The sequence below is a fragment of the Kryptolebias marmoratus genome, linkage group LG8, assembly GCF_001649575.2.
Source record: "Kryptolebias marmoratus isolate JLee-2015 linkage group LG8, ASM164957v2, whole genome shotgun sequence".
Taxonomy (NCBI): domain Eukaryota; kingdom Metazoa; phylum Chordata; class Actinopteri; order Cyprinodontiformes; family Rivulidae; genus Kryptolebias; species Kryptolebias marmoratus.
In genome coordinates this window covers 21,959,163-21,985,906 of record NC_051437.1, presented here as the reverse complement: position 1 = coordinate 21,985,906, position 26,744 = coordinate 21,959,163, and the positions used below count along the sequence as shown (strand labels likewise).

At 39.5% G+C, this 26,744-nt stretch overlaps 1 protein-coding gene across 1 annotated transcript; it reads right to left on the bottom strand.

Annotated features, from left to right (window-relative positions):
• Window positions 1-1,301: 1,301 nt before the first annotated feature.
• On the bottom strand, window positions 1,302-25,838 carry gnas (GNAS complex locus). The gene is made up of 12 exons (XM_017417835.3): window positions 25,655-25,838; window positions 21,593-21,665; window positions 16,730-16,784; window positions 16,457-16,576; window positions 11,148-11,245; window positions 6,739-6,793; window positions 6,201-6,274; window positions 5,976-6,034; window positions 5,760-5,880; window positions 5,465-5,595; window positions 3,850-3,917; window positions 1,302-3,683 (listed from the first exon to the last, which is right to left on the bottom strand). Exons 1-12 carry the CDS (start codon window positions 25,791-25,793, stop codon window positions 3,537-3,539), a joined length of 1,140 nt encoding a protein of 379 aa, XP_017273324.1. The 5' UTR covers window positions 25,794-25,838; the 3' UTR covers window positions 1,302-3,536.
• Window positions 25,839-26,744: the final 906 nt, after the last annotated feature.

The following is a 26,744-nucleotide window of genomic DNA, read 5'->3' as shown; positions in this document are numbered from 1 at the left end:
TAGTTTTGGTTTTTATGCAGTCAGTTTGAGCAGTTTTTCTTCCACTCTGGGTTGTCACTTTGGCAGACATTAAGTTTTGATTTCTTCAGAAAAAATCCACAAAAGTCAGCATTGTCTGCTCATTGACATTCAAACATTCACCAGAAATAAAAATTCAAGCATCATTTTTAAAAGAAAAGTTCCTAAAAGTAATCTCAGGTTGATAAACCAGGGTGTTCCTTGTTGAGGGCTCCGGGCGATTCTTCTTTCTCTGCTTTGATTAGAATTTCTGTTCAGATATTCACCAGTTTTTCATTGGAAGAGATTACCTGAAAAAATCAAATAATATTACTAAAAAGAATAAAAACAGTCAATTCAAAAGTCTGACAACTACATTAGGAGCACAGTGTCCACTCATTTAAAAATAACAATGAGGTTAAAAGAAATTCATGAAAACAACTTCTGTTTCTTCAAGACACATTTCTGACTGAGGACAGTTTATAAGCTATTGTAGAGTCAAACTGTGACCATTAAAACAGCCGTCATACTGTCCCCTCAGCTACAGTTTCTGATTTATCCTGATGAAGATATCCATCTGATATCAGTGATGATTATCTGGCTGGGCGTTCCACCTGTTCAAGATTAAACTCCTAATAATTTGTCATTTGTCAAAATAGTCACATATGAAAAAAAGCTCATTTGGAAAACCAAACCGAAGCACCTGTCTAATCATTACCAGCAGCTCAAAAGGTACCAAAATACAGAATTTTAAGGTTTTTGTTGTTTTGGACACAAACCTTGTTAGTTTAGAGAAATTAACTTTTCCCATCATGAATGTGGGAAATAATAAAAATGAGAATAAATATATAAAAAGCACAAACTAATTTCATTATTTGGAGGAAAACAAGATTTAGCACAAATTTGTCACATGTGGAAATGAGACGGGTGGACGCTGTTAGTTTGTAGTTTTCACACTGAAAAAGGCTAAATTTTTATTATTCTGGTTGTGGCAACGGTGCTGAAAATGACACCTAAAATAAAGTGACATTTAAAGATATTTTCAAACATTTTTTTAATGAGGCGAGTTGCTTTTTTTTTTTAAATGTACCTTTTGAATTTTATTTCACAACATTTAGCTTCAGAACCGGAGCTCTCCTGTCAGAAACAGACTTTACAAATTGCAACGTTCCAATAAATACGGAGTCTGTGTTTCTGGAAAAGGAAATGTCGGGTAAACGAACAGGAAACTTCACTTCCTCTGGCAAAGATTTATAACATCCCTTCTGATGGATCGAAATGTGGGGATAAGATTGTGAGAAACCGAAGAGCAGCACTGCCCGAGCTTTCGGGTGTTTTTTTTTTTTTTTTAAATCGTAACGACAGGCATCAAATAAAAACCTTTTATTAATTCAGAGCTCCCGGTCAAAAAGCAGAGACCCATGTTTGAGTAAATGAAGAGATGTTAAAACGATACAGGCTGCCACTGCTGCGCAAACTTAATTTATTTTTTTGGTTTTTCTTTCTTTTTTTTTTCTTCTAAAAGATGTTTCGTGAAACAAGTAATATTTTGCATCTGTCACCTCCTGTGCAACCTTTTAAATATTCTGCGGATGTCAGAAGCAAGAAAACAAACAAAAAAAAGAAACCTGAACACAGCTTCAGTTGAAAGGATTTAAGTTATAGCAATACGCACACTATCAAGTGTACAATTTGTCAAGGTTCATTTGATTCTAATAAAATACTTTTTTTTTTAAACCCATATACATTTCATATATTTATCTTTTGGGGTATATGGATCCAAAAATAGACATTTAAATCATAAAAGGGAGAATGGGAAGGATAGAAGGAGGAAAAAAAAAACTACAAAAGCTACACATGGTTGTCCTCCATGTCTGAGGAAGAGCAACAAACAAACAAAAAAAAACAGCGAGATAGAGATACAGGAGGAGGGTTAAAGAAAGAGGACAAGCGAGGATGGCGTGGAGTTAGGAGGGGGTTGGCCAAGCTATACAGCGCAGTATGACACCCACTTTAGCTCATTACACACGTACAGTCGTGATCAAGGCACAGGGATCTTCTAAAAGTTCTTTTTTTTCAATAAAGTTGTACAAAATAATACATTTTACAGTCTGTACAAGAATAATAGTTCAGCAGTAAAGTAAAGAGACAAACAGAGGAGGAGGAGGGGGGAGGAATGATGGGAGAGGAATGACAGGGAACTGTGAGCAGGTTGTTCAACCACATGAATACAAAGAAAAAGAGCTCTGGTTGCGATCTTTCTCCCTCTTTTTTTCTTTTTATTCCCTCCATTGTTCAGGATTATTATATTTAATTTTCTCTTGAAATGAACACTTCCAGGAAAGGGGTGGAGGGAGGAGATAACAGGAGGTGGGGATGAAGCAAAGAATGGGGGGGCGGGGGGAGAAAACAAAACAAAAACAAAAACAAAAAAAATCGACAAGAAGTAAAGAAAGAGCACACAGGGCACAATGGCACGAAAATCCACACAGACAGAAACAGCTGTGGAGACAGTAAAACATGAGAGTTCTCATTAACTTATATGGTACTGTACTGTAGAAGGATGCTTTTTGCGCTCCATTTAAATTCCATAAAAGTTGGCTCTTTTATTTTTCCTTCTTTTTTTTGTTTGTTTGTTTTGTCTTAAATTCAACATATCCTCCGCACACTTTGCTCCACGAGGCAGAGTCAGGAGGCAAAACAGTTCTGTGGGGAAGTCGTCGATCCCGTCGGACCCGTCCCGTAGTCCGAGCCCTGACCGCGCACGCCCGCCGTCCGTTTCAGTTTGTGGTGACGCCGCCGCTGCTCCCGATCCGTTTCACCTCAGGAGTCCGAGTCGGGAGACTGAGTCGGGAGACCTCCGAGTCCGTCCGGCTCCGTAAAAAGCAGGTGGGACACATTGGACTCAAAGACGAGCGGCAGGAGGGTTTGGTGTGCGCGGCTCGGGTCCTGAGCACAGTGCTTGTGTTTCTGTTTGACGCAGAGTTCAGCTGAGACACATCGTCTCTCTATTTGCAGTAATTCATCACTTGTCCTTTTTCTCCCTCGCTCCGGCTGCACTGAAGTTTTAGGTCTCTTATTTTTTCATCAACACACTGTAGGAAATTCAGCTCAGACTGGACCGCTCGGACAGGGAAAGATGACACGTGGAGGACAAAACATGATGCCAGAAGGTGAGGAGTTTGAACTATGGCTGAAGGAGGAAATTTAAGTCCGTGTTTTTTGTGTGTAGTAGCTCCTGAAACCCCGTCATCTAAATAGCTCTTTCTACATCAGGTAGGGAGTTTGCATCAGGGGTAGTTCTGGGCTCAGGGTGAGTTTACTGTAAGTGTGTGTGTGTGTTTGTACTTTGGCCTTATTTCTGTCTCAGGCGCTCACATACACATCTGTGGAAAAGGGGAGTTCCGAGACTCAGCATTCAGTGTTTTATTTTTTAGTTTGCTTGTTTGTTTTTTTTTTCTTTTCTGTAGTCTGATCGTATTTGTTTATACGTTTTTGTTTTCTCTTCTTTTTGTGGGGCGAACAACGTTTCGTTCCCATCACAACAGCTCGTACTGACGCAGGTGCATCCGCTGGATGATGTCTCGACAGTCGTTGAAGACGCGGCGGATGTTTTCCGTGTCGACGGCGCAGGTAAAGTGGGGGTAGCAGTAGTGCCTCCCGTCCCCGCTGGCTGTGCTGATCCTCTGCAAAACGGAAAGAAAAAACAAAAACAAATTCAAATTTATCCCTTTAGCACCAACAATGACTCCAATTTATTTTGTTTAGTCTGGCAACACACCAATTATTGCCATGCACTGTGGAGTTGAGGGAAAAAAAAGGACATTTTTATTAACAGACAGTTGTACTTACCAAGAACTCATCTCTTATGAAGTACTTTGCCCTCGTAACTCGAGGATCTTCTCCGGGTTCTGGTGTCGCTGTCGAATTAGAAGAAACAAATGAGACCAAGCCTCTTATAGACAAGTTATGAGGACTGAATGGGATAAAAAAAATTTAAAGTTTCCACACCATCACAACCAAATGTGTGAGCAGACATACAGGAGCGTCATACATGTTTGTTTTGTTTTATCAGTTATTTATTTCCACAGCTTTTTCTGCTTCCCTGGGAGGAAAACTAATATTCAGCCATAAAGAGTGAACTTGAGGAACTTCTAATAAGATAATTTCCTGTAACTGGGACACATCAGGCACAGACAGCATGAAAATCTGCTCATCTTTCTCCACTAATAATAATTAGATTATATTCTAACAAACAGGGTGATTGGAAATGTAAAGATTCTGTTCCTTAAACTAAAAAATGAAACTCACGTTTTATCTAATCAACTTTATTTATTGTATTTCAAGCCTAAATAAGTCTAATGTTGTTATTCCAAGGAACAAAACTAAGATGATGTTCTGGAAATAAAAAGTTTTATTTAAAAAAAAAAACCTTAAATCGTCCTGTAAACACCTTAAAGTACCAGTTTGTGACACTTTATTGTTTTAAAGTTCTGCAAAACTAGATTCTGTTGAGGACAGATCAGGATTACAGGTACCAGAATCTTTTTTTTTCTTTTCTAATAGCTGTCTTTGAAACCTTTTTCCAAATGTTTGGGAAACATGTTCAATAGGTTCTAATATTTCTGTGTATTTTTCTGGATTAGTGCTGCCATCACAGGACTTTAAGTCACCATTCCTGTTTTTAACCTCTAGACTTATTCAGACCCAAATTTTCAGATTTCCCATTTCATTTTCAACCTTTTTCTCTGTCCAAGTGCAAATGTTTACTGTTTGTGTTTCGTAGATTGTACACAATTTTTTCTTTTTAGCGATTTACTGTAAAAAGTGTTTGCTTTAGGGTTAGGGAAACCTGTAGCTCACCAGTTGCACAAAGTATGAAACATCTCGCCAATGTTTGCATTTTATATCACTTTTAAGCTTTGTGAGGTTCTGAAGGTATCTGACAATGTAAACACTACGACTACATGAAGCTGTGTGAACATTTAGAGATATCTCTCCATTCTTTCAACTTTCATTCCACAGAGCCGGAGTTTGGAAGCAAAGTTAAATAAAATCAGAGCTGGTTTTTAAACTTTTGCACACTACTTTATATCCACATATTATATCAAATAAATCTGAAAAGCAGTCTTGTCGTTTGAGCTGTTTATTCTTCAGAAAACTAGATTTTTATTTTGAGAAAATAAAGTCTGGAAACACTTTGTTTTTTCCAAACTCCATTTTCTCTCCTGTAGTTTTTTAAGACCTGGAAAATACTAAAAGGTCCAGATTTTAAGACTGAGTAGGAACTCCAGTAAATAAATTTTATCTAGAGCAGGAATAATACCCGGCACCATCAGAACCGGACTTTTGGACATGTTGCTGACAAACGTTTGAACAGTCCTTAAACTTGGGCTTTACATATCGTTCTGAACTCGAGGCTGTAAAACTAAGATTCGTAGGTCAGGGTGTCGATGAAAGTGCTCACCATCATCTGGTGTGGTGTAACGAGCAAATTCAGGAAAGTATTCTTCAATTTTGGATTTCCCTGCTAGCACTTTGTCTGCAAGCAGGTCCTGTTTATTTAGGAACAAGATGACAGAAATGGTCCGCAGCCACCTAGGAAACAGAACAGAACATTTTAAATTCAGATCACACATCGAAGCATCGAACTGTGGCTGAACGTCGGACTCAGTTCGGATCGAACTAATCCTGATCTAGAGCTTCCAGGTAAAGCAAACATCCGATAAGAAGGCGGAAGTGAACAGGCAGAGTCCCTTCACCTGTTGTTCCAGATGTTCTTGAAGAGGTTGAGCGCCTCCTGTAAACGGTTGGTCTGATTGTCCTCCCGGATCACCATGTTGTAGCTGCTACTGGCCACCACGAAGATGATGGCCGTTACGTCTGAGGACAAGGGAGTGAAATCAGTCAGGCCGTCGGAATGAGCGACTACACGAGCGGAGCCGAGCGAGAGGAAGAAGGAGCGAAACGCAAGTTACCGTTAAAGCACTGAATCCATTTCCTGCGCTCGTCTCTCTGACCACCGACATCAAACATACTGCGTAGGACAAGAGATGCCAGTTTTAACGTACGCAATGCTGCCATCATCTGGAGAAAGGACTCCAGGAATCTCTCATTTCACCTTCATGTTTACATACTGAGCTACAAGGCTGTTTTAAAGAAAAATGCTCCGTTTCTAAATCTCCTTTCCTCTTGTTACTTACTGGAAATTAACTTTGTCCACTTGGAATCTGGTCTCAAAGATCCCTGAAGTCAGTACTCTGCAGCGAAGCAAATCCTGTGAAAATGACAAGGCCATTGGGATCTAATCTCGGATAATTTACTGACTTAAAAGCTTAAATACAGACCAACTATCACAGTAAATGAAAGCTTCTTATCCCTTCATAGGTTTGTTTTATTAGAACAAGGGAAAAACTGCCACATAGTCCGAGACAAATTTTATTTTTACCTTTGCTTTCAAGCCAAATTAGGGCTTAAATAATTGTAAAATATTAATATTTGTGGATATTTATATCATATTAACATTAAATATGAATATGATGGGTTTTAACAGAGGCTGCTGTTCAACTACACATGAAAATTTCACTCCAACATGTTTTCTTTTCACTCAAAGGAGCCGTTCGCCTTTAAATCTGAATGGTATGGTTGTTTTGTAAGCTTAACAGCATTAAATCATATTATGGACCACAACTGAAAAAGAGACAGTTCAGCTTGAAACAGCTCAAAGTGAAATGTACCGACCTGATCAGTTGGAGTGTAGTCATTCTGTTGCACAATGTCGATCTTATCTAGAAAGCTGAACAGACACAAAGGGTAAGACAGTGGTTACCGAGACGTTCACCTACGTTACACAACTTGGGGGTTGTAGTACAAATTGTACAGACGCAAAAAAACTTAAAGCTAAAAATCTTAAAGCTAAAAATCTTAAATTCAAAATATGACTGCATTTCTTCTCTTTCCTAAAAGGAAAAGTTCAGCTTTTATCGTGTGGCTTTTTGTGTAAAAACTTGTACATAAATATCTTTCCTGGTTAAAAAGCTTCTTGAAACATATCAGTTTGGGGGAAAAAAAAAAGTTAAATTCTGATCCGACAAGCTAACAGCGAGCCAGGACCAAAGTGGATCGTTGCCATCTCAAACCAGCTCCGGTCTTCAGTTCATTTGAACCTTTTTATTTCAGCTACTTTGGCAGAAATAAAATAAAACTTCGGGCAGATTTGACCCCCGGCTGCCCCGGAGGTGCTACTGATGGTCGTAAACAACCACAGGATTACGTAAATATCCACTTCAGGCAAAACTGGAAGCAATGACGAGGTTTAAAATGGCGTTCGCAGAAACCACCACATTTTTACGATGGCAGTCGTTTTGAGACGGCAGCAATCCTCTTTGTCCTTCGCTGCGTTCAGACCAGCTGTTAGCTCAGTCCTGTCGCACTTCAACCAGCTGAGGCCGATCAAGAAGCTTCATTACGACCACGTTTCTTTTAAACCACCTAAAATAATTCAATAAATACGAGTAATTTAGACGTTTGTTGACGTGTAAAAACACCAGCTGTGTGAAAGGCAGAACAATCCTCCTTACTGATTCATAAAAATAAAAAAAAAGAACAAAGAAAATGTCCAGAATGTTAAGAAAGAAAACTACAGCTGACACCAGATGTTTACGTAGAAAAAGACTGACATGAAATCAGATTAAAAGAATTCCTAGAATGATTTCCGTTTGTTAAAATCCCGCATAATGACGGGGAATTTCTTAATTACTTTTGTCAAAGTCACGGGTTTACAGACACCATTTTTTGGAAAGCCTAGATGATGATGTCAGGGCATCGGAAGCTTTTGATTGGTTGGTTCAATGAACGGCACACCTGTGGACACACACCTCAAACACAGCCTCTTTAAATGACATCATGGGGAAGAAATGTAAAGAAATCAGCCAAGATATCGAGACGAGAACTGCTGACGGACAGAACTCCTGTTCATCTTTGGGTACAGTGTTCAGAAGCCTGAAGGGTCATCGGTTCGAACAAATAAAACTAACTTTGGGAATCGTTTTGTCTTTTTATACGATGTGTCCAAACATCTGGTTTCATGATTCAGATTATTTGAACCTGCTAAAATGAATAAAATATTCTGAAAGTTTTTGAAGGGAGAGCCTTTTGGAAAAACAAAAACAAAACACAAATCAAAAGGAAGAAGAGAGGCAGGATGAAAGTGTGGTGGCGTCTGTCTGACATTACGGAGCAGATTTCAAAAATAGCTCCCCAGCGCCCTGGCCTGCAGCGCCGTAACCATGGAGACCAAACTACAGGCGCTATTAATAGTCTATCAGCTCCCGATCTTGTGCAGCTGGAATTGCTCAAGAAAGACAGACAGACAGATGGACGGACGGACGGGCGGACGTGGAAACCAAAGGCAGAGGAGGAGCGAAAGCAGGAGTTTGTGTTTTTGTGCTGGAAGTGTGAGCAGAGAAGGGGGAGGGAACCAAAACTCTGGACTGAACTATCTCAACAATCTGAGGGAGACACAGGAGGAGATCTGATTCCTCTTTAAACGCCTGAACCCTCAGACCAATCCAGGGGTCTGAATAAGATTCAGCAAGGCGTGTTTTAGGGATAAAGCGCAGTCGAGGCTGCAGGTTTGCAGCCTGAAGCCGAGAACCAAAAAGGTATCCTCCTCAAACATCCCCCCTCCCTCCCGCTCCTCCAAACATCCTCTTATCTGCAGATGACTCAGCCTCGGCCATGTTTGCTCCTAAACACCACAATCTGCTGCCGTTTCACGACTCCTTCACTCCATTTGTTTTGAAAATGTCTTCTAAACACGGACACAATCAGCTCGGATGGTTACAAACAAACCCAAGGCGGTATTAGGCATCGTATCACTCAAATAGATTCATAATAAAATGTTTTAACTCTTGACTTGCCTGGACTTCAGACCATATTTCTGAGATTACTCTGACATTTACAGCATCAACAAGAACTTACATGTAAAGCAACACATTAAATTTAAGAGTTTATTTTAAATGATGGTTCATGAGTGCAAAGTTAAAGGTCCAAATAACATTTCTGAAGGCAGCTGGTGGGAACGAAGTGTTGAGTGGTGTCATTCAGCTGCCACTAGATGTTACTGACGAGCCTCGTCTTTTTAAGCACTTTTACATGAACTGTTTTAAACTGAACAAGTTTTTTTTTTTTTTTACTTCATCTGTTGGACCGATTAATATTTCTTTAACGGCAATTCTCGATTTCCCTAAATGCCAAGCGCCGAACAACACAGCAGACCCTGAAAAGTGCAAAGCGGGGGTCACAGCTGTCTCAACAAAACATCCGAGTCGGGTCAGAAACACATCGACGAGAGCAGCAGATTCACAACAAGGTTATGAAACGCACAGTAAAGCTGTTTAAAGTCTGTCCCTGCCGTGGTTACAGCACGTTATTCACACAACAGGTTGGTTTTTAGGCTGAAATATAACAAAATAAATTAAGGGTCTGATATTCTTACAAGTTGCGTCGACTCTTAAAGAGTTAAGTTGTAGTTCCGTAACATCTGCGGTGTTTATACTAGAGGAGCAACGCATCCGCTAACGTGAAGACAAATTTACCAAGGTTTGATCAAATATATTAGTCATACCTTCAGGGAAACTGTGGTGCTGCGCTGAAACACGTAAGCACCGTTATGGAGATGGTTATTTACTCCACCATTAATCGAGTTATCGACGTTATCAGATGAGATGCGTCAAAACTCAACTGAGTCAGCTTCAGAGGATCACAGTAATCATTCTCTGCACTGGAACTAATATGAGAAATGTGTCATTAGTTAAATAGGACAACAGTAAGCGGTCAGAGGAAATCATGAAAGTAGGTCTGGTTACTGAATTTGGTTCAAAATTTGAGCTCATTTGCTCGGCAGCCATGTCCTCGTTTGTTTCCTTATTCCAAGGTTTAATTCAGACCTCCCAAATAATTACTGCAAGTTAAAATACACGAGTTTCTGGATTTGCATGATCAGACAATATTAATATTGCACATATTGACCATTATGAGTGAAGAGCCCTGACAAATGTGAATGTTACAGGCGCTGCAGAAAAACGTGACCCGTTTAATTAATCACTGTGATAAAGACTGGATAAGACTGTTCTGTTTGAATGCTTTAAATAAATAATCAGGTACAAAATATATTTATATACCACACTGCTTAGTCTGTTAATCCTGTACCACGTTATCATGTCAGTATCTGGCTGATGCTAATAAAATACATTTGTCAACAGATAACCAATCTACAGTCTCTGAAAACAGAAACATCAAGTTGTAATTTAACCAATTTGTTGAGTTACTTCTACTTTACAGATTCAGGAATGGAAACGATTACTAGTTACAACCTAAAACCAGCGCCAAGTTAACAGTACTTCATAAAAGGTTCACATCTGTGATGCTGTAGGTCATCCTGCGGTGTGTAAAATTAAACTCGGACAGGTTAAAGTAAAAAACATGCTGTGAATCTGTGCTAGTCTGTCTCTCTCTCTGAGTAAAGGACAGGGAGGAAGTTTACATGATGCCAGAAAAAAAAGAAAACACCCAAACCAAAAAAAAAAAACTGGAAGTTTAAAAAGACTACTGAAGCACAGATAAAATATTTCTTTTCTCGGGTCCTGCAGCAACCTTCGACCTGGATGTACAGTTCTGTGCAAAAGTACAGAGCCTCCAAACAATTCTTCATATTTTGATTTAAAGGAGTCAGACTTCTTTGCAATCTTAAGAGGAGTTTTGAGCTAAACTTCTGTCAGATTTTCTAAAAGTCTTTTAAACAGTTCTTGGGACCCTTGTTTTCCTTTTTTCTGTTTTGTATACATCACACACAAAACAGACTTTACTGAAAAAGTTTAACTATTACATATAAGTTCCACTTTGGTTTAAATAAACTAATATATATTTTATTGTGTGGTTTTTATTTTGTTCCTGGTTTAAGGCAAACTATCGTACACAGAAAGTTGCTACAAAGACAAGACAAGCCACCGTGAGAAATCTTTAAGCACAGAAGAATAAAATCTTTACAAAAGTTATCACCACCCATGAAGAAGTGTGTAATAAATCTGGGCTGACCTGAGTTTAGAGGGTGTATCCCTCTGTAACTGAACTGTCAGGAAGTTACTCACTATTGTGCGCAGTCAATTAGTTGATACTCGTTGGATCTTTCGTAGCACGCCCGGACTCCTTCATCCTGCCACAACGTCTTCGCATGATCGTAAAACTCCTGAGGAAGGACGGGGGGAAAGGACAGAATTAATGACAAAAGGCTGAACTGGAGGAGGCTGATCAAAGATCCAGAAAGTGTATTTAGTGTTTCCTCGGAGCAGATTTAGTTAAAAACTACAACATAATGAAATGAAACGAACACAAGCAGATGTTTTATGTTTACACACATGCCTTCGCTCGGTTAACCAGACCGACCGACTGTTCATCGCCGTAAACCTTGAGACAGGAAGCGTTTTGACGAGTAAGAGACATTTTGTGTCTTTGCTGTGCTCCAAATTTGACGGACATTAAAGCAGACAGAAAAGGCGACACAAGGTTGTCTGTTGTCCGTGGCGTGCGGCCGAGGTCAGCGGGTGCTCGGCGTTTCTGTTGACACCACACGCTGCGTACGATGTGCCTGGGCGATGCCCGTGTACGTGTCTTCAAAAGGTAAATAGTGGTAAAAAATAAAGAGGATCCGCCTCATAACTCAGACTGACATGACAGCATCGTTTAGGCTTTTCACTTCAGCTTCCCCCCCCCCCGTTTATCCTGAACCAACATGTGTCTTCTAAAGCAGGGGTCTCCGATCCTGGTCCTCGAGGGCCACCATCCTGCAGGTTTTACTTGTTTCTCTGCTCCAACACACCTGATTTGAACCAATGGATGATTAACAGACTTCTGCAGAACATGAAGAGGTAATTTAACCACTGAATCAGGTGTGTTGGAGCAGGGAAACAAGTAAAACATGCAGGATGGTGGCCCTCGAGGACCAGGATTGGAGACCCCTGCTCTAAAGCTTTCGCTTCAAGTTGCTATAGAGACCAAAATCTGCACTAAATGCCACTCATGTCAACACAACAACAATAAGCACAATTAAAACACTAGTTTTGACTGAATGATCTAATTTGGTAAACATTACTTCAAAATTTGCATTTATTTGGGCAAACATAAAACCCCTAAACCCACGGTTTAAAATCAGTGTTTTAATCCACACAGATCCGTCAGCTTAATGTAGTCGACGTCACAAGACCACCTGCAACCCCGCACACCAAATCTTTTAAACAAATGTCTCTGATTTGCGCTCAGAGCGTGTTATGTGGTGACTCTCAGCTACTACCACACCAAATATTAGCTCGGTGTGCATAAAAGTGACCGAGTCAAAGCCAGTTCTGTGTTTCCAAGGTTGATGAGCCTAAATCAGGCTGACTCCAAAAGTTGATCAGCTGCAGACAGAGACGGGCCGATTAATCAGTCGACTGACTTTTATTAATCTACTATTTAATCATCAGTCAATAATGTCTGTGCATATGTAACCGATTATAATGTTAGACGATGCAGCAGCAGCTGCTACAGTCAGCTTACTGTAGCCCACAATTTAGGTTTACTTAAACAAGAATGTGCTACAAGTTCTTGAAAAGGTTGATAAATCTACAGTAATTTAAGTTAAACAGTTCCTGGTATGTTTTCAGTTTGAGTTTTTAATTCATTATTGTGTGCTTAGCCTTGTCACTTTATTTTTATGCTTCTTTTATTTTATTTATCACTGATGTTCAGCATTTCGTTTCAGCTGGTGTTAAAGCTCTATAAAAATAAAGATGATGATTTTGTTAAATGAAAATTGCACATTGGCCAAAAAGAAAAATCAATTTAAGTCACTGCTCTGATTTCTGGTATCGGTTGTAGAAAACCTTTTATCAGTCAGCCTCTAGTTGTAGATGTACATCAAGAGTTTCCTTAAAACTTGTCAAGTTGTTTATGAAACACTTTGCTGACAGACACACACACACACAGGCTATTACATTATAACTTGGGCCCTTCATGGAGGCAGCAGATAATAATAGTAACTTATCAACTTTATAAATAAACCGCTAATAGGACAAAAGTCCCAAAACAAAAACAGACCTTTATTATCGTTACCAGACATTTATTTATATCCCTTGTTCTTCGTGTGCATTGAAATGACCCTGAATGCAACAGAAGACTTTCGACAAGGCTTTAACACACTGTTGTTGTTTCAGACCAGAACAAATATGAATACAGCATGCTGTGACTTTTGGTAGCGGTACACATTTGTGGCTCTCACTCCCTGACTGCCGACTTATTGAGACAAACTGAGAGGCTCAGTCGCTGTAAAAAAAACTAAAGAACAAGTCTGAGCTTAAATGTTTTAAAACCGTGAGCAGCAGAAGATACTGATGGTCACACATCTGAATTTTTAAGTTTCTACACAGTTTTATGTAGGAAATAAGTTATATTAGTTAAGTTATTTTTAGTTACAACATAACTGAAGCCTATGGAAGATCTCTCTGTATTCTGGGGGGGTGTGAGAGAAAACCACAAGTCTTATAGGAGTGAGAGACATGCTGGGTGAAAGGAGACAAAAATATTTACATTTTGATGTATAATTTGAACATGTGGGGGGTAATAAGAAGTTAGTGTTGGTTGAACAATGATGAGAGCTAAACTAAGGCTGAGTGAAAACCATCAAGGATATCAAAACACCAGTTCAGACGTGCCGAGTCCAGCTTTCTGCGACCCGCTTAAACTTTAACGTTTCTGCTGAGAAGTCTGCCAGAGCTGAGGTGGACAGGGCTCAAAAAGGCTCTGAAGGAAAATCGTCATCAACGACCAGAACTGGTGTTATCTGACGACCACCGCACGGTTCCCGATAACTTGGACTGAATTTAATTCTCTTCAAAACTGAGAGCGTAAATATTTCTACAAGTTGAAACATGAAAATCCCATTGAACTGAGATTAAAAGCAACCCCACGACGTGACGGCGTGCGTATGCGAGTGGAAGTGATGGCGTGTGGATACGCCGCCTTCGAGCGCACACCTCTCTTCGCCCACGCACGCCCACACACAAGCCCTCATACACATTCCAGTGACAAGGCAAAATACACTTTCGCCATCCTGTTTTGTAACTTGGAAACTATGTGGCGCTCGTCAAAAACAAGTCAAACAAGTAAAGCCAAACGGGAGCCGATGATAAACAGCAATAAATAAGCGCTTCCCAACAGCTCAGCACGAGTGTGACACACACAGCAGAGGGCCGATGGCGTGGTTAAAACACAAGCGTCGACTCAGATTAAAACCTGGAGCTTAATGCTGCCAGCCTCCTGCGGAAATTACACAGCCGACCATCTATACTGGTTACTTTTTAGTCATATTTGTTGACCAAACATCTACCTCACTTGTGTCTTTATTGATTAAAACGAGCTGCAGCAACAAGAATTCACAGAAGAACAACATATGAGTTAGAAGTTTCAGCAGTTTTGAACTTAAAAAGAAAAAAAACAACACCTCTGTAACACATAAAACCTCTTATTGACTGTTTGGCTTCAAGGCGTTTGTGTGAAATTAAGAAAATGCGTTTCAGCTGTTTTATGAAGCCCAATAAACACCACAACACAAACGAGTACATATTTATAAGTAGGGGTGAAAAATATGGAGTTTCCTGCAACAAATGGATTTCAACGCCGCAAACTCTGCCGTCTTTTTCTTTCCGTTTTACTCTAACAACTGCTGCTTCAACCTCCAAAAGCATGGCAGACCATCATTGTGTCCGTTCACATTAAAACCGTTTAAAAATTTAAAACCGACAAACTCCTTCAGATTTCCTATCAGAACTCGAAAAACAATAAAACTCGTGGGAGAATTCCTCCTGTGATTATACCACGGACAGGCAGGCAGACGGTTTCAAGACTAAATGAAATCAGCTTCCACGGACAGGTGAGACTGAGCCGGGACAGAAAATTGAATTAAGCTCGGCTCCACAGGTGGCCCCAGCTCTGCAGCTAGGTCTCTTGGTTTGAACAATTAGTTAACGACGACGTCCTGCTGGGAATGTTAAAGCCACGCAGACACTCCCCTGTGGGGGTTAGTGGTGCACCTCGGTGTCGGTAAAACAGCCTCCTGTGTCACGGACCCATCACCTGGGAATCTGGGACTTTACCGAACCTCAAAGGCAGCAGAGGAAACCTGCTTCAACTGCTAATGTCATTTCCCAGGAAGCGTTTTTACACGCATGTCAAACCTGTGTTTTTTTAAAAAAAAAAAATGACACCAGGAAAATATGATTTATGGAGCTGTGATAATCTGATGCACTTTTTCATTCGTAAAATTAATCTTTAAATGTGCTGAAGGTCTTTAAAATCATTTTAGTCACAGCTACTAAAATGACCACCGCCATGAAAGGCGGATAATAATGTTACTGTCTGTGTGTTCGTTTGTCTGTCTGTTAGCAAAATATCTCATGAACCAGTGGATAAAATGTAATGAAACTCTTAGACAATAATCATCTGATGTACAGCTACAACTCGTTAACCTTCGGAGTCAACCCAATTCAAGATGGCTTCCACAGCTAATAGACCTTGCAAACAGAAAAATAGTTATAAATCAGTCATTTCTTACAGATGCTAAGCTGAAATCCGGTGTTTTAGTAGCTGGGAGTCATTTCCAGCACATACAGATCACAAGATCTCTGCTTAAAACTCGGTGTGCAAAGCAGGAAGTGAATTCCTTCAAGGAAGTGATAGTTTCATTTTGACAACGATTTTCTTACAAACAATCTAAAAAACAAAAACAAATTATTTTTGAGTTTTCAATCCTCAAGCAAAACAATCTCGTTTAGGTTTGTTGGTGCTGCGTTTCCTGCTCTTATCTGCATTAATTCTGTGTGTTAGCCTTCTTCTTTTTTTAAATCCTGCTCTATTTTTTTTACTTTTGTTTGTATTAGAAGACCTATTTTTTGTATTAGTAGTTTAGGAGTTTGAACTTTCTTTAAAAGCCTAACTCGCAGCAAGAACAGCAAACGGGTCACCGACTAGTTGATTTTGCGCACCTTCATACTGTGACGACGGTACATTTTTGACATACCGTAAAATGCAGCCCTAAGAGGTAATGATGTTTATTTTGTCCCTATAGAAATAAAGACTATACATAAAAAGCTTTTAAATAAAATAAAGCTTGCAGCATGAGGTAATGATTGAAGATAGCAGATTTCACATTTCATTTTGAAAACGATAAACTTTGCCGAAAACAACACAACTCAAAGATTTTCAGCTGAAGTGCTTCAGGTCTGAATTCGCAGCTGACATTGTTGTCCCTCATAACATGACATTATCAAGAAGAAAGTGAAAAGTCAACTCTGCTGGTCAACAAAAAAAAAAGGTGAGCAGAAGTAATATTTGTGATTGTGGGCGTGTGGACAGCAGAGCCACTCACAGATGGAAAGTCGAAGTCCTTCTGGTTGACGAGGTTGAGGACGTATTTGATCCGGTGCTGGTTGTCTGGACACGCCAGCTGCACGGGCGGTGTTAGCGTGCTCATGGCCGTTACTATGGTCTGTCACGAAAACACAGAGAGAACACACAGAAAACTTTAGACTGGCATCGTTTTTGTCCACTGAAGAAAAGAAAAGACATCTAACGTGATCAATAATTTTGGGGCCCAAGTGCAAAAAAATGAATAAAAATGATTAACAGAAAAGAGGCTTACCTCAATAGCCTCTTTTATATTGTTCTTAATGTCCTGAATTTTCTGCTTCTTTTCTCTGAAAGACAAAAAGGCGACAATTGTGCAAGACTTTAAAAGAGACGAACAGAAAAATCAAAGCAGCATAAACAACATTTAAACCAATTTATTTATATATTAGAAATATTAATGCAGCCTAATTTTTCAGCTTTGTCCAAGATGCAATAAAATCATGCATCCAATTTAATAAAGAACTAAATAAGCTAAATGACAATAGTTTACAGTAAATATATTTGATCTTTGAGTATTTCCAAACATGAAATTCTTGGAACAAAACAAACAACAAAAAAAAAAAAAAAATCTGTTGACCTGATTTCTGTCTCTAAATTTTTGTTGTTGAACTTTTGAAGGTTTAATTTAGCTTACAGATATAAAAAGTGTTTTTAAAAGAAGGGGCGCACAGAAGAGCGCCGCGTTGAGTTTGTTTTTTTTATCTGGATGGGGTAAACAGACCTTCACCGCCACGCGTGGAGAAGAAATTATGTCTGTCTGCTGTGAATGATAGCTGTGTGTACAAGACATTCAGGACTCCGTGATAGAAATGTTTCTAATAAAAAGGCAACCAGCGAGCCAGTTAGTCTATCTTTCACCTTGAGCCTGCCAGGACAACAACGCATTGTGTTTACAATAGTTTTATGTCAGTGACAAAGGGTGAGATTGGCCTCTAAGTTCGCCTCTGCTTTGTTTTCTCCCCCACAAAAAATACATCCAGGCTGGTCCAAAAGTATGATATATGTGGAAAACCTCAAATCCAAGGGTGATTTAATTCATTGTGGGTGATGCAATCTGCATGTTTGATCAAAGAAAACAACAAAAACTGGAACAATTCTTTCACGTTTCATCTGAAAAATGAGCTCTCGTTAGGATGCTGCTCATAGATGCCAGGCGTTCGGTATCTCTGACACGACTTCAATTAGAGAAACAGATGAAGCAGTTTTCCATTTTCTAAGACGAGTCACCTGTGAGGTCACTCTGCACCGATAAACAGAGGGAGGAGAAGGAGGGAAAGGAGGGGTAAAGAGAGTTTATCAGGTTAGAAAGGAGACTGAGAAGGCCCTGTTTACATTTTCAACCTGATAGTCATTATAAATCACATGGCTGTGTGTGTATACACACACTCCAGTCCTAAGATTGAGACTGCTTCCTTCTGTGCCTCCGCTTCCAGGTCCTTTGGGTTTTTTTGGTTCAGTTTGTTTTGTCTTGGGTTCAGCTGTAATGTTAAACGGCGGCGTCGACCCAAGAAGTAACCTGCCTGCTATTAACGGCAGAGCTCGCCTCTGTGGGTCCTCAATACAGTAGACGAATATTTTAGTAGTGACGTATTTTGGCTCAAGTTTTATTTGTTTAGCACTGCCATTCTTTCATGTCTGGCAGTAATTGAATCGCAGTTCGGAAATTTCTATCATTTTTACAGAATAATCACAACTTTGTCATTACTTATTTTATTTTATCCATCTTTGTTGTGCTGAAGTCATCTCACGCATCCACAGAAAGAAACAACGCAACAAAGATGACAAGTAGAGGAACGTTTAAGCACTGGCTGGTAACTGGTTGTTATATAATGAGGTTTTTTTTTAAAAGTCTGATTCAAAACCACAGAAATCTTTTTGGTATGTACAGTCTAGAGTAATGCCAAGATTGTATTGGAGGGTTGGTCCTGGTATGAGTGAGTTATGATGTCAACATAGAGGAGTGGCCTTTTATTCGGCGCTCGAAGCGAGCCGCCCTCACAGTAGTTTTCCTTCTGAACGGTTGATGCTGCTACCGAAAAAAATACCGCAACACAGTGCTACACACAGCACAGTCTTCATATATATATATATATATATATATATAAATAACTGCAACACATACACCTATCTGCTTCACTTTTAAGCTTAAAAAAATAAAAGTTTATGTGATATTCAAAATAATTATGCCAGCTTGAGTTTTGTTCGGTCGTGCAGATGTTGGCACAAACCAGCTGTTTAAGTTCTGCTGGTCTTCACATTTTAAACGCGCCGCTTGCAAAGTTATAAAAAATCAAGACGTGCACCACCAGCCAAGGCAACAAAATCTTCTTCACGATGGACTCGGTGACACCAGTTTTTGTGTGAGGCCAAGAACAAACACGAACAAACCGGCCCTCCACCTCTGCTCAGCGAAAGCTCAGTCAGTGGCTGAAAGAGGTGAACCCACTGAAACGGGCCATTTGTGAATTCTTCAAGCAACAAAAAAAGAGACGAATAGATGAGGGAGAAAAAAAAAAAAAAGACATCGATAAACCAATGAATGAATGAACCAATCAGTTTGCGTCTTGAGACATGTATGCTCAGGATAAGAGACTGAATCAAAAATAAAGACTCAAATTTCAATTTGTTATTTTCCTTAGACGACCAAAAAACAAAAATATGCTTCTTGCTGTTCCTAATTGACTGAGTTTTACTGTCTTGATTTTGATCATTTCTGGAATACATCAAATTAGAATGAATTGGCTTAACCCTTTAATAAATGACACTAATTACATGCAGCTTAATTACCCACGGCCAAAAGGTGGGCGATAATGTAACTGCCTGCATTTGTGTTCAGAAAGATATCTTGTGAATCATTTAACACTTTAATGTAACTCGTATAGTAATCACTGGATGTACATCTACAACTGATTACCTTTTAGAGTCAAACCGGTTCAAGATGGAAAACCTGTGAGCTCAGGCACTTATTTGCGTTTGTGGACTCTTCTTTCAGTCTTCCCGTCACGAGTTAATTACTCCAACTTTACCACAACACCCTGAATCTTTTCCCACTTGAACTCTTCGTGTCCCAAATGAACTATCCTTGGCACGTGAAAACCCACAACTGACCTGTCTGCAACGCTGCTGTTGTGGTTTCAGTAGATCATTGAGAAGTTATTGGGTTCAACACATTCAGAGCCAGAGTCAAACTATCAAACCAACATGGAGGTGATTCAGTTTACTGCACGAGGAAACAGAACGTGAAACGGAATCAACCTGACACTTCCAGTAATGTAAGAAATGCGAGTTATGACGTTGCTGCATTAGTCCACCACCCAGCCACGCATGCACAGAACATGAACAGACATGAACATTTAGACACTCTTTCATACACAAACACAAGGACACACACACACACACGCTCACTGTTCAGTGTTGTGGAGTCACGCACTGGGTCATATGCTTTAGTCTGCCTAAGGTGCTGATTTTCTAGTCTAACCTTGCAAAGATGCTTCTGTCCCAACCAATACGTGACCACCAGCAGACCCAGCCCACATTTAGTCACTGACACACAAAATCTTACTCGAAGAAATTTCCCTTCGCTCCCTGTAATCACCAATACATAATTTAGGATGGGATTCATAAAGCAAAAGGCAGGAAAAAGAAAAAAGCAAGCCGCTTGCTTACTGAAGAATTGTTGCCAAAACAGGTGACACATAATTAAGAAAAGGTACTTGTCTCTCAATATGTTGAATAATTAAAATTCTGTTACATTAACACATTTCCACAAAACATTTAAGTGTTTGTATTTTTTTGTTTTAGTTTAAGAATGTAAGGACTGAAGCAATTGGGAGATTGATTAAATGAACCTACAAAGACTCTGGTTCCTGCTTAATGTTCTTGTGGTTTAAATGCCCCTACATATGTAGATATGGCGAGAATTAATAACTTCCAGATTGCCAAAATCTCTTCAAAGCCAACTGAACATCACATTCAGTCGTTTCATCGTTCTCTTTAACTTTTCTGTCACCAGGATTCTTAGGGATCTCTGCTGAAGACGGAAGTTAAAAGTTATGGACTGCTTTAGATATACTCCTGGTGATCCACATCACCCCCATCAGCTGATACACAAGCTCCCTCCAAGAGTCAAAAACATACAGCTGCAGATGACTGAACGTATCATTTCTTTGCATTTACATCGAGTTTGAATGTAAACGCAGACACGAGGTAGTCCTTCTCCAGCTGCTGTGACCAAGATTAAACAAAAACTGGTGGATATTTTATGCTTATTTTAACATTTACTTGTTTCAGTCACCCAGTTTACCTATGCAATGTGTTAAAATAACTTCAAAAACATTCTAGAAAACGTATTTTGCACACACTTCTGACACTGTTAATATTGCAACGTAAGAAAATAATTGTAAATTTATGCTTTAATTGATAGAATTATGAAGAGATTTAACTAATAATCTTTTTATTACAAACATTTTCGTGGTTACTTTGTTCAAGAAAACACGTGCTGCACAATGTAGAAGTACAACAAGAAGCTTATCATTGTGCTAAATCGAAAATAAAAGTCAAAAGTGAAGTTATATCATTCTACAACTGTAAAAGATACAACTATAAAGAGGGACATGCATATGCATTAGGAAGTACAATGGCAACTTTATAACTGCAGAAGGAAGTCCTTCTGTTTGCAGTTGATTAAAAATAATAACTAACAGTTCTAAATATAAAAGACGGGGGAAAAAGACATTTGTGTGTCCTGGTCTTTTAATGATTAACAAATGCAAACTCAGAACTGTTAGATCCTGTAAATTTCATGAACATAAAATGTTGGAAATATGCAAACATTTTCAAAATGGTCTTCCTGAAATTTTGTAAACCCGGGCATAAATTACATGTTCAGTCACAGAAACCAAGCCATTGTAAAATATCCCCTTTAACAGCAGCTTAACTGGACTTTTTATCTGTGAGTGTCAGAGAGAAGGTGCAGATTCAGCCTGGACCGGAATTTTTCCAGAGGACACATCAGCTTCCTGATTAAAAATGGGCGGCAGATAAATATTGTAGTCATGAGTATTTACTTGTAGGATTTCGCTGATATCATACTCACTCTGCATTGAAGCCATTGACATGTAGGATCCTCATCTGTTTCACTATGGTGCTCTTTCCCGACTCTCCAGCTCCTGAGGAAAAAAGTAAAACAAATGTTTTTTTTTAAATAAATTACAAAAAACAAGCACACCTTCAATCCAGGAGACAAGTTTTTCCAATAGGGTTGGACGATAATACTGTATCCCAGGGAAATTTATAAACAATTGACAGTATCGCTTTTTCACATAGTCATTAAAAACTGCTGTTCTTGACTTAAACGCAGATTATACGAGCGGTTTGAAACCACAGACACAAAGGTAAGACAACGGCTTATCAACCATGGTGAAATTAGGTGTATTTTGCAAATAAAGCCCGTCCAGAAAGTGGCTTAACTGCTAAAAAAAAAAAAAAAGTCAAAAGTGTCTCTAAAAACAGAACTCTTGGAAACTGTATGGACCAAATCTGTCAAAACAAGAACAGAAGGACGCTTCACAAAACTTAACATGAAGCAGTCTCATACAATAAAAAACTAGTCCAGCAAAGGTGGTAGCTGGAAGATCGAGCAGAAATGGAGCTAAAAAATGAAAATAAACAAAACAATTAATAAAACAACCTTTTAGGGGTAACATGTTAATTCTCTTAACATTATGAGCATTCTTGTTCAACTTTTTATGTACATATTTATTGTTAAATTACTACATTCCAAGAAGCAACAGAAATAAAACAGCGTTGAACCCTCTAAAACAAGAAACAATGTTTAAAAATATATATATTAGAAGCCCTCATAATGCCCTAAATTACACGCAGTAATGCCGCTGCAATTTAAAGTCTTACGGTGGCCCCGCTGAATCATGATTATTTTCAAAAGTAATTATTTATCAAATACTACAAAGCAGGTGTTGAACAGTCTTGTTTTACAATAAAACCTGCTGCACAGTGCTGTGCATGGTTTGTGTGGAGCGTGTTTGTTTAACAACAAACTCAACCTGGTGGCATGTGGCCTTGTGGGAAGTTAGTTTTTCCCCGTCACGTCCCAAAAATGGGATTATGTAGGAATAAAACTTGCAGCCTTTTCTGTAATACCAAACTTGCAGTGAGCACAACTTCAGCTGAGACTGCAGGTAATCTGCAGCACCCAGTGGTTTTCCTGTATCTGGTCTGTTTTTTTTAAATTATTATTATTCAGCTCTTTTTTGATTTTGTTTTAGCTTTAAAACCAAAGGTTTATGGGCGCCATTTTACTTGCCAAAACCTATATATATTTTAATTCCTTCAAAAAGTACCTGATTATTTCATACATGAAAAAACACCAAAGACATAGCTGCAAGAAAGTATCTGTCCAGACTGCCCTCATTGTTTTGGAGAGTGAAGGATTATGGGTAATCGACCAAAACCACTTGTATACCCAAATAAAGATAATGATGCCAAGACATCAGAGATGATGCTACATGTTGGTTGAATACTGACTGATAATAAAGAAACTTAAGTGAACACCACAAACATGGCGATCCTAGCTGCTTTATCAAAGACTCTTAGCTAATATATAATATATATATAAACTGCCTGGCAAAAGCACAAGACAAGAAAACATGATATAACTTTAAAAACAATGATGCATTCTGGGGTATTTGGGAGGATCAGAACTCTACAGTGTATATAATCAGCCGATAACAAGAACAGCCTTTATCTTCTCTCAATTATCAGAGCATAACTCATCCAGTCAATATCGGGCTTTAAAGTTGGTTAAATGCAACGTGTGACATTTTACGTGGTGTCAATTTTGCAGAAGCAATCGGTGGAAAAGGTAAGTACACCGCATGACTCAACTGTTTGTAGAACTACCTTTATCAGCAAGAACTTGAAGTAAATGTCTCCTTTATGACCTTATCATTCTCTCCACAATGTTGTGGAAAAATTCTGGTTCATGCCGTTTGACAACATTGTTTAAGTTTATTAAGGCTTGTCAGTGTTCGTTTATTATTCGCTGCTTTCTAGAGATTCTGGCACAGAGTTTCAATCAAAACCGGGAGTCTGGACTTTGACTGGGTCACCGGTTTTCAGCCATTTTGATGCAGAGTTGTGGTTTTGCTTGGGATCCTCGCCCCGCTGTACGACGCAACGTGAAACAGGCTTCGGCTGCTGAACAGGTGGCCTCGAATTTGGTCGACTTAATGAGTTTTTTGAGTCCTGTGGCTGCAAAACCAGCCCACATCATCAACTCTCTACCACCGTGCTCGACAGTTTGAGAGATGTTTGCGTTGATAAGCCGTGCTGGGTTCCCACCAAACAATGCGCCGTACATTACGTTCAAATGCTTCCACACTGGTCTCACCTGTCGATAAGACGCCGTTCTGATGTACTTTTTAATTTTGCTTTAATTTTGTTTTAGAAAAACAAACTATTACTGGGAGTGTTTTTAAACAAACCTTACTTGTTAAGTGTTTTCTAGTTCTACTGCCCTGAACTTTATCATCATTACTATTATTGCCATTATTTGTGTAGCCTAAATATGGGTAGTTCAGGATACATTTCACTGTGTTCGTACTTCTATAAATATACATCTAACAGATAAAAGGCTGTTTTATTTAATGTTATTTAAACTGAACTAGTACGTCTACTCCTGGAACATTTGGCCACAGTTTTGTATTTTTACTTGTGAATAAACCTTCTTTATATAGAATGATGAACTTCAAATTGTTTCTTATAATCATTTCCATATAGGTGGGCAACAAAAACTACTTTTTTCCCACTGAATGGTTTTAACACACCTGAAGCTCCAAAGCAGCAATCTGCCCAAACCTCTGCTTTTTAACGAATCATGCTCGACCGTTTCTCTTCAATCTACTTGTTTTTTCTCATACCAGACAATGCAGAAATATGTTTTTTTATTTTCCCTTTTTGCAGTGGTCACAAATAAAGTGAAACAACTTGTTGACATGGGTTAAAAAAAAAGCTTAAAATAAAGCTTAATAAAATGGCCTTGTTAACCCAGCCAAACTACTTTAATCCAGGAGGCCAAAAGAAACTGTTGACTCAAATTAATCTGAGCAAAAATCCATCAGCATATTTAAAGCGAATGCATGTCGCTGGTTTGCTTCAAATCGGGACGTTAAAGATCGATTCAGAACACAAAGAAAACCAGTTTTTGTCCCCTGCAGTTGGTTCAGAGCATCACATATTAACTTTTTGTGTGAGCTCCTTAAAATAAAATAAAATCTTCCAGCCTATAAAGGCTGCGGGGTTTTACAGTTAATATATCAGATAATTTAAAAAAAAGGAACTGCCTCTGAAAGCACAGCATTGTTTTCATTTTTATGTGGGTCTTGTCCTGCTTTCCAAAAGCCACCACAACTTCCTCCCTAAAAAAAAAATAAATAAAAAGAAACACCCGACTCGTCAAGCGCCCCTCAACGGCACCAAACTTCTGAAATGTTATGATTTTCACAAAGAACGCCGCAATCTCATCGACGGTGTGATAAACTTGTGAACAGACATGCGAGGAGGGAACAGAGAAGAGCTTTTCAAGGAAAGTTAGACACACTTATTTGTCTCTTATGTAATGTCAGGGACTCAGCCCACCTCCGGTTCACTCACACATTCAACCACATACTGAACATTACAAGTCAGACGTGCTTTATTCCTCCCAGTTATGCTATATATGAGCTAAACAGCCTTAGCTGCTTTAGAAGTGCTGTTTGCTTAGGAATCTGCATCGACCTGACGTAAAAACCCAGTGCTACAAATGAGCATTTTTCCTGTACTGTGTTGCTGATTTGTGCAGAAATGATAAGAAAACCAGTTCGATTGAAGCCAGTGGTGGATCCAGGAGTTCATCCTTCTTGCAGCAGGTTTGAGTCTTCATCGTGGACCAGCCGCAGACCTGTTTTAATCTGATGGCAACATGCTGAAAACCCCAGCCTTATGCAATGGCAGTCACACTGTCGACAATGTTTCTCAAAACAACATCCCAGAAGGTTATGTGCAGAGGGAGAGGGGAACTGTGCAAGCTGATCGGGCCTGCACTGTCAAAAAAAACACCAGGAGAAACAAAAAGAGAGAGAAATGCATAAATCAGACTCACCTAGAAGTAGTAGTCTGTGTGTTGCTCTGTAGAGCTGCTTGTCTTTCTGGAGCTGCTTCTCTATCTTTTTGTTTGCTTCTCTTTGTGCCTTCTCCTCATTTCTCTGGTCTTCGGTTTTGCTGTTGCCCAAACAACCCATCTTCCCAAGAAAGAAACCCTCAAAAAAAAAAAAAAAAAAAAAAAAAAAAAAGAATAGAAAAGAAAAAAAAAATGGGGGTGTCCTGGGGAGGAAGAGGAGGTGGAAGGAGTAGTAGTGCAGGGGAGGGGAGGGAAGGGGAGGTGGGTTTGTAGGAACAAAAATAAATAAATGAAACTAACTATTCCCCTCGATTTGGCAGCAAGGTCACACACATTTACAGGTTCTTTAATGTTCCTGGGCTGCTTTGGAAGAAAAATAAACTGTCTGTGGTTCGGCTCTGGTAAAATTATGTCCGTATTTTGCTGTCAGACCCAAAAAATAAAAAAAAGGCAGGATACACGGACGGAGGCCGCCTTCTCGGTTTCAGCTCTTTTTTTTACCCCTTTCTCCTTCACACGCAGATTAGTGTTTGCTTTAGCTCTGTTCAAACCCTTTCCCCGTCGAGATTTGTAATCCAAAAGCGGGGATTCACCTCGAACGGAGGCAGCAGGGACAGCCCAACTCGCATCTCCGAAAAAGCCCGGGCCTCGCGTCTCACTGCCGCCCGCGACGAGGCGCTGAACTCGGCCCGGCCGTAAAGCTCGCCCCGGCGGCGGCGCGGCTCGTCTTCACGTCGCCTTCCTTAACGAACATCTCCACAAGCCTTTACCGTCTTTTAGCTATTTCTGCTTCTCCTTCCTTCTCTCCCCACCCCAACCCCGACGGCTGTCTTTGTCGGGAACCCAGCAGCAGGAAGAGAAATAATATTAACACCCAAACGAGCTACATGTGTGATATTCTTCTTCCTTCCGTCGCCATCCGGCTGCTTTTCATTTCTCTACACCGAAGACAGCTCCAAAGTCGCTGCTGGCTGGGCTTTCTCAACTCCTAAACGGTCCGAATATCCCCCTAATTCGTCCTCCTTGTTTGTGATGGCTGTTCCTTGCTGTATTTTTTCCTCCAAAAAGGCCT

What these genes read in the sequence shown, in the direction of transcription:
- gnas (XM_017417835.3), bottom strand. Translation starts at nt 25,793, where the DNA reads ATGGGTTGTTTGGGCAACAGCAAAACCGAAGACCAGAGAAATGAGGAG. An exon ending in ACTACACTCCAACTGATCAG is followed by an intron (nt 6,275 to 6,738) that starts GTCGGTACATTT and finishes TCATTTTCACAG; the next exon opens with GATTTGCTTCGCTGCAGAGT. An exon ending in GTGGACAAAGTTAATTTCCA is followed by an intron (nt 6,035 to 6,200) that starts GTAAGTAACAAG and finishes TGTCCTACGCAG; the next exon opens with TATGTTTGATGTCGGTGGTC.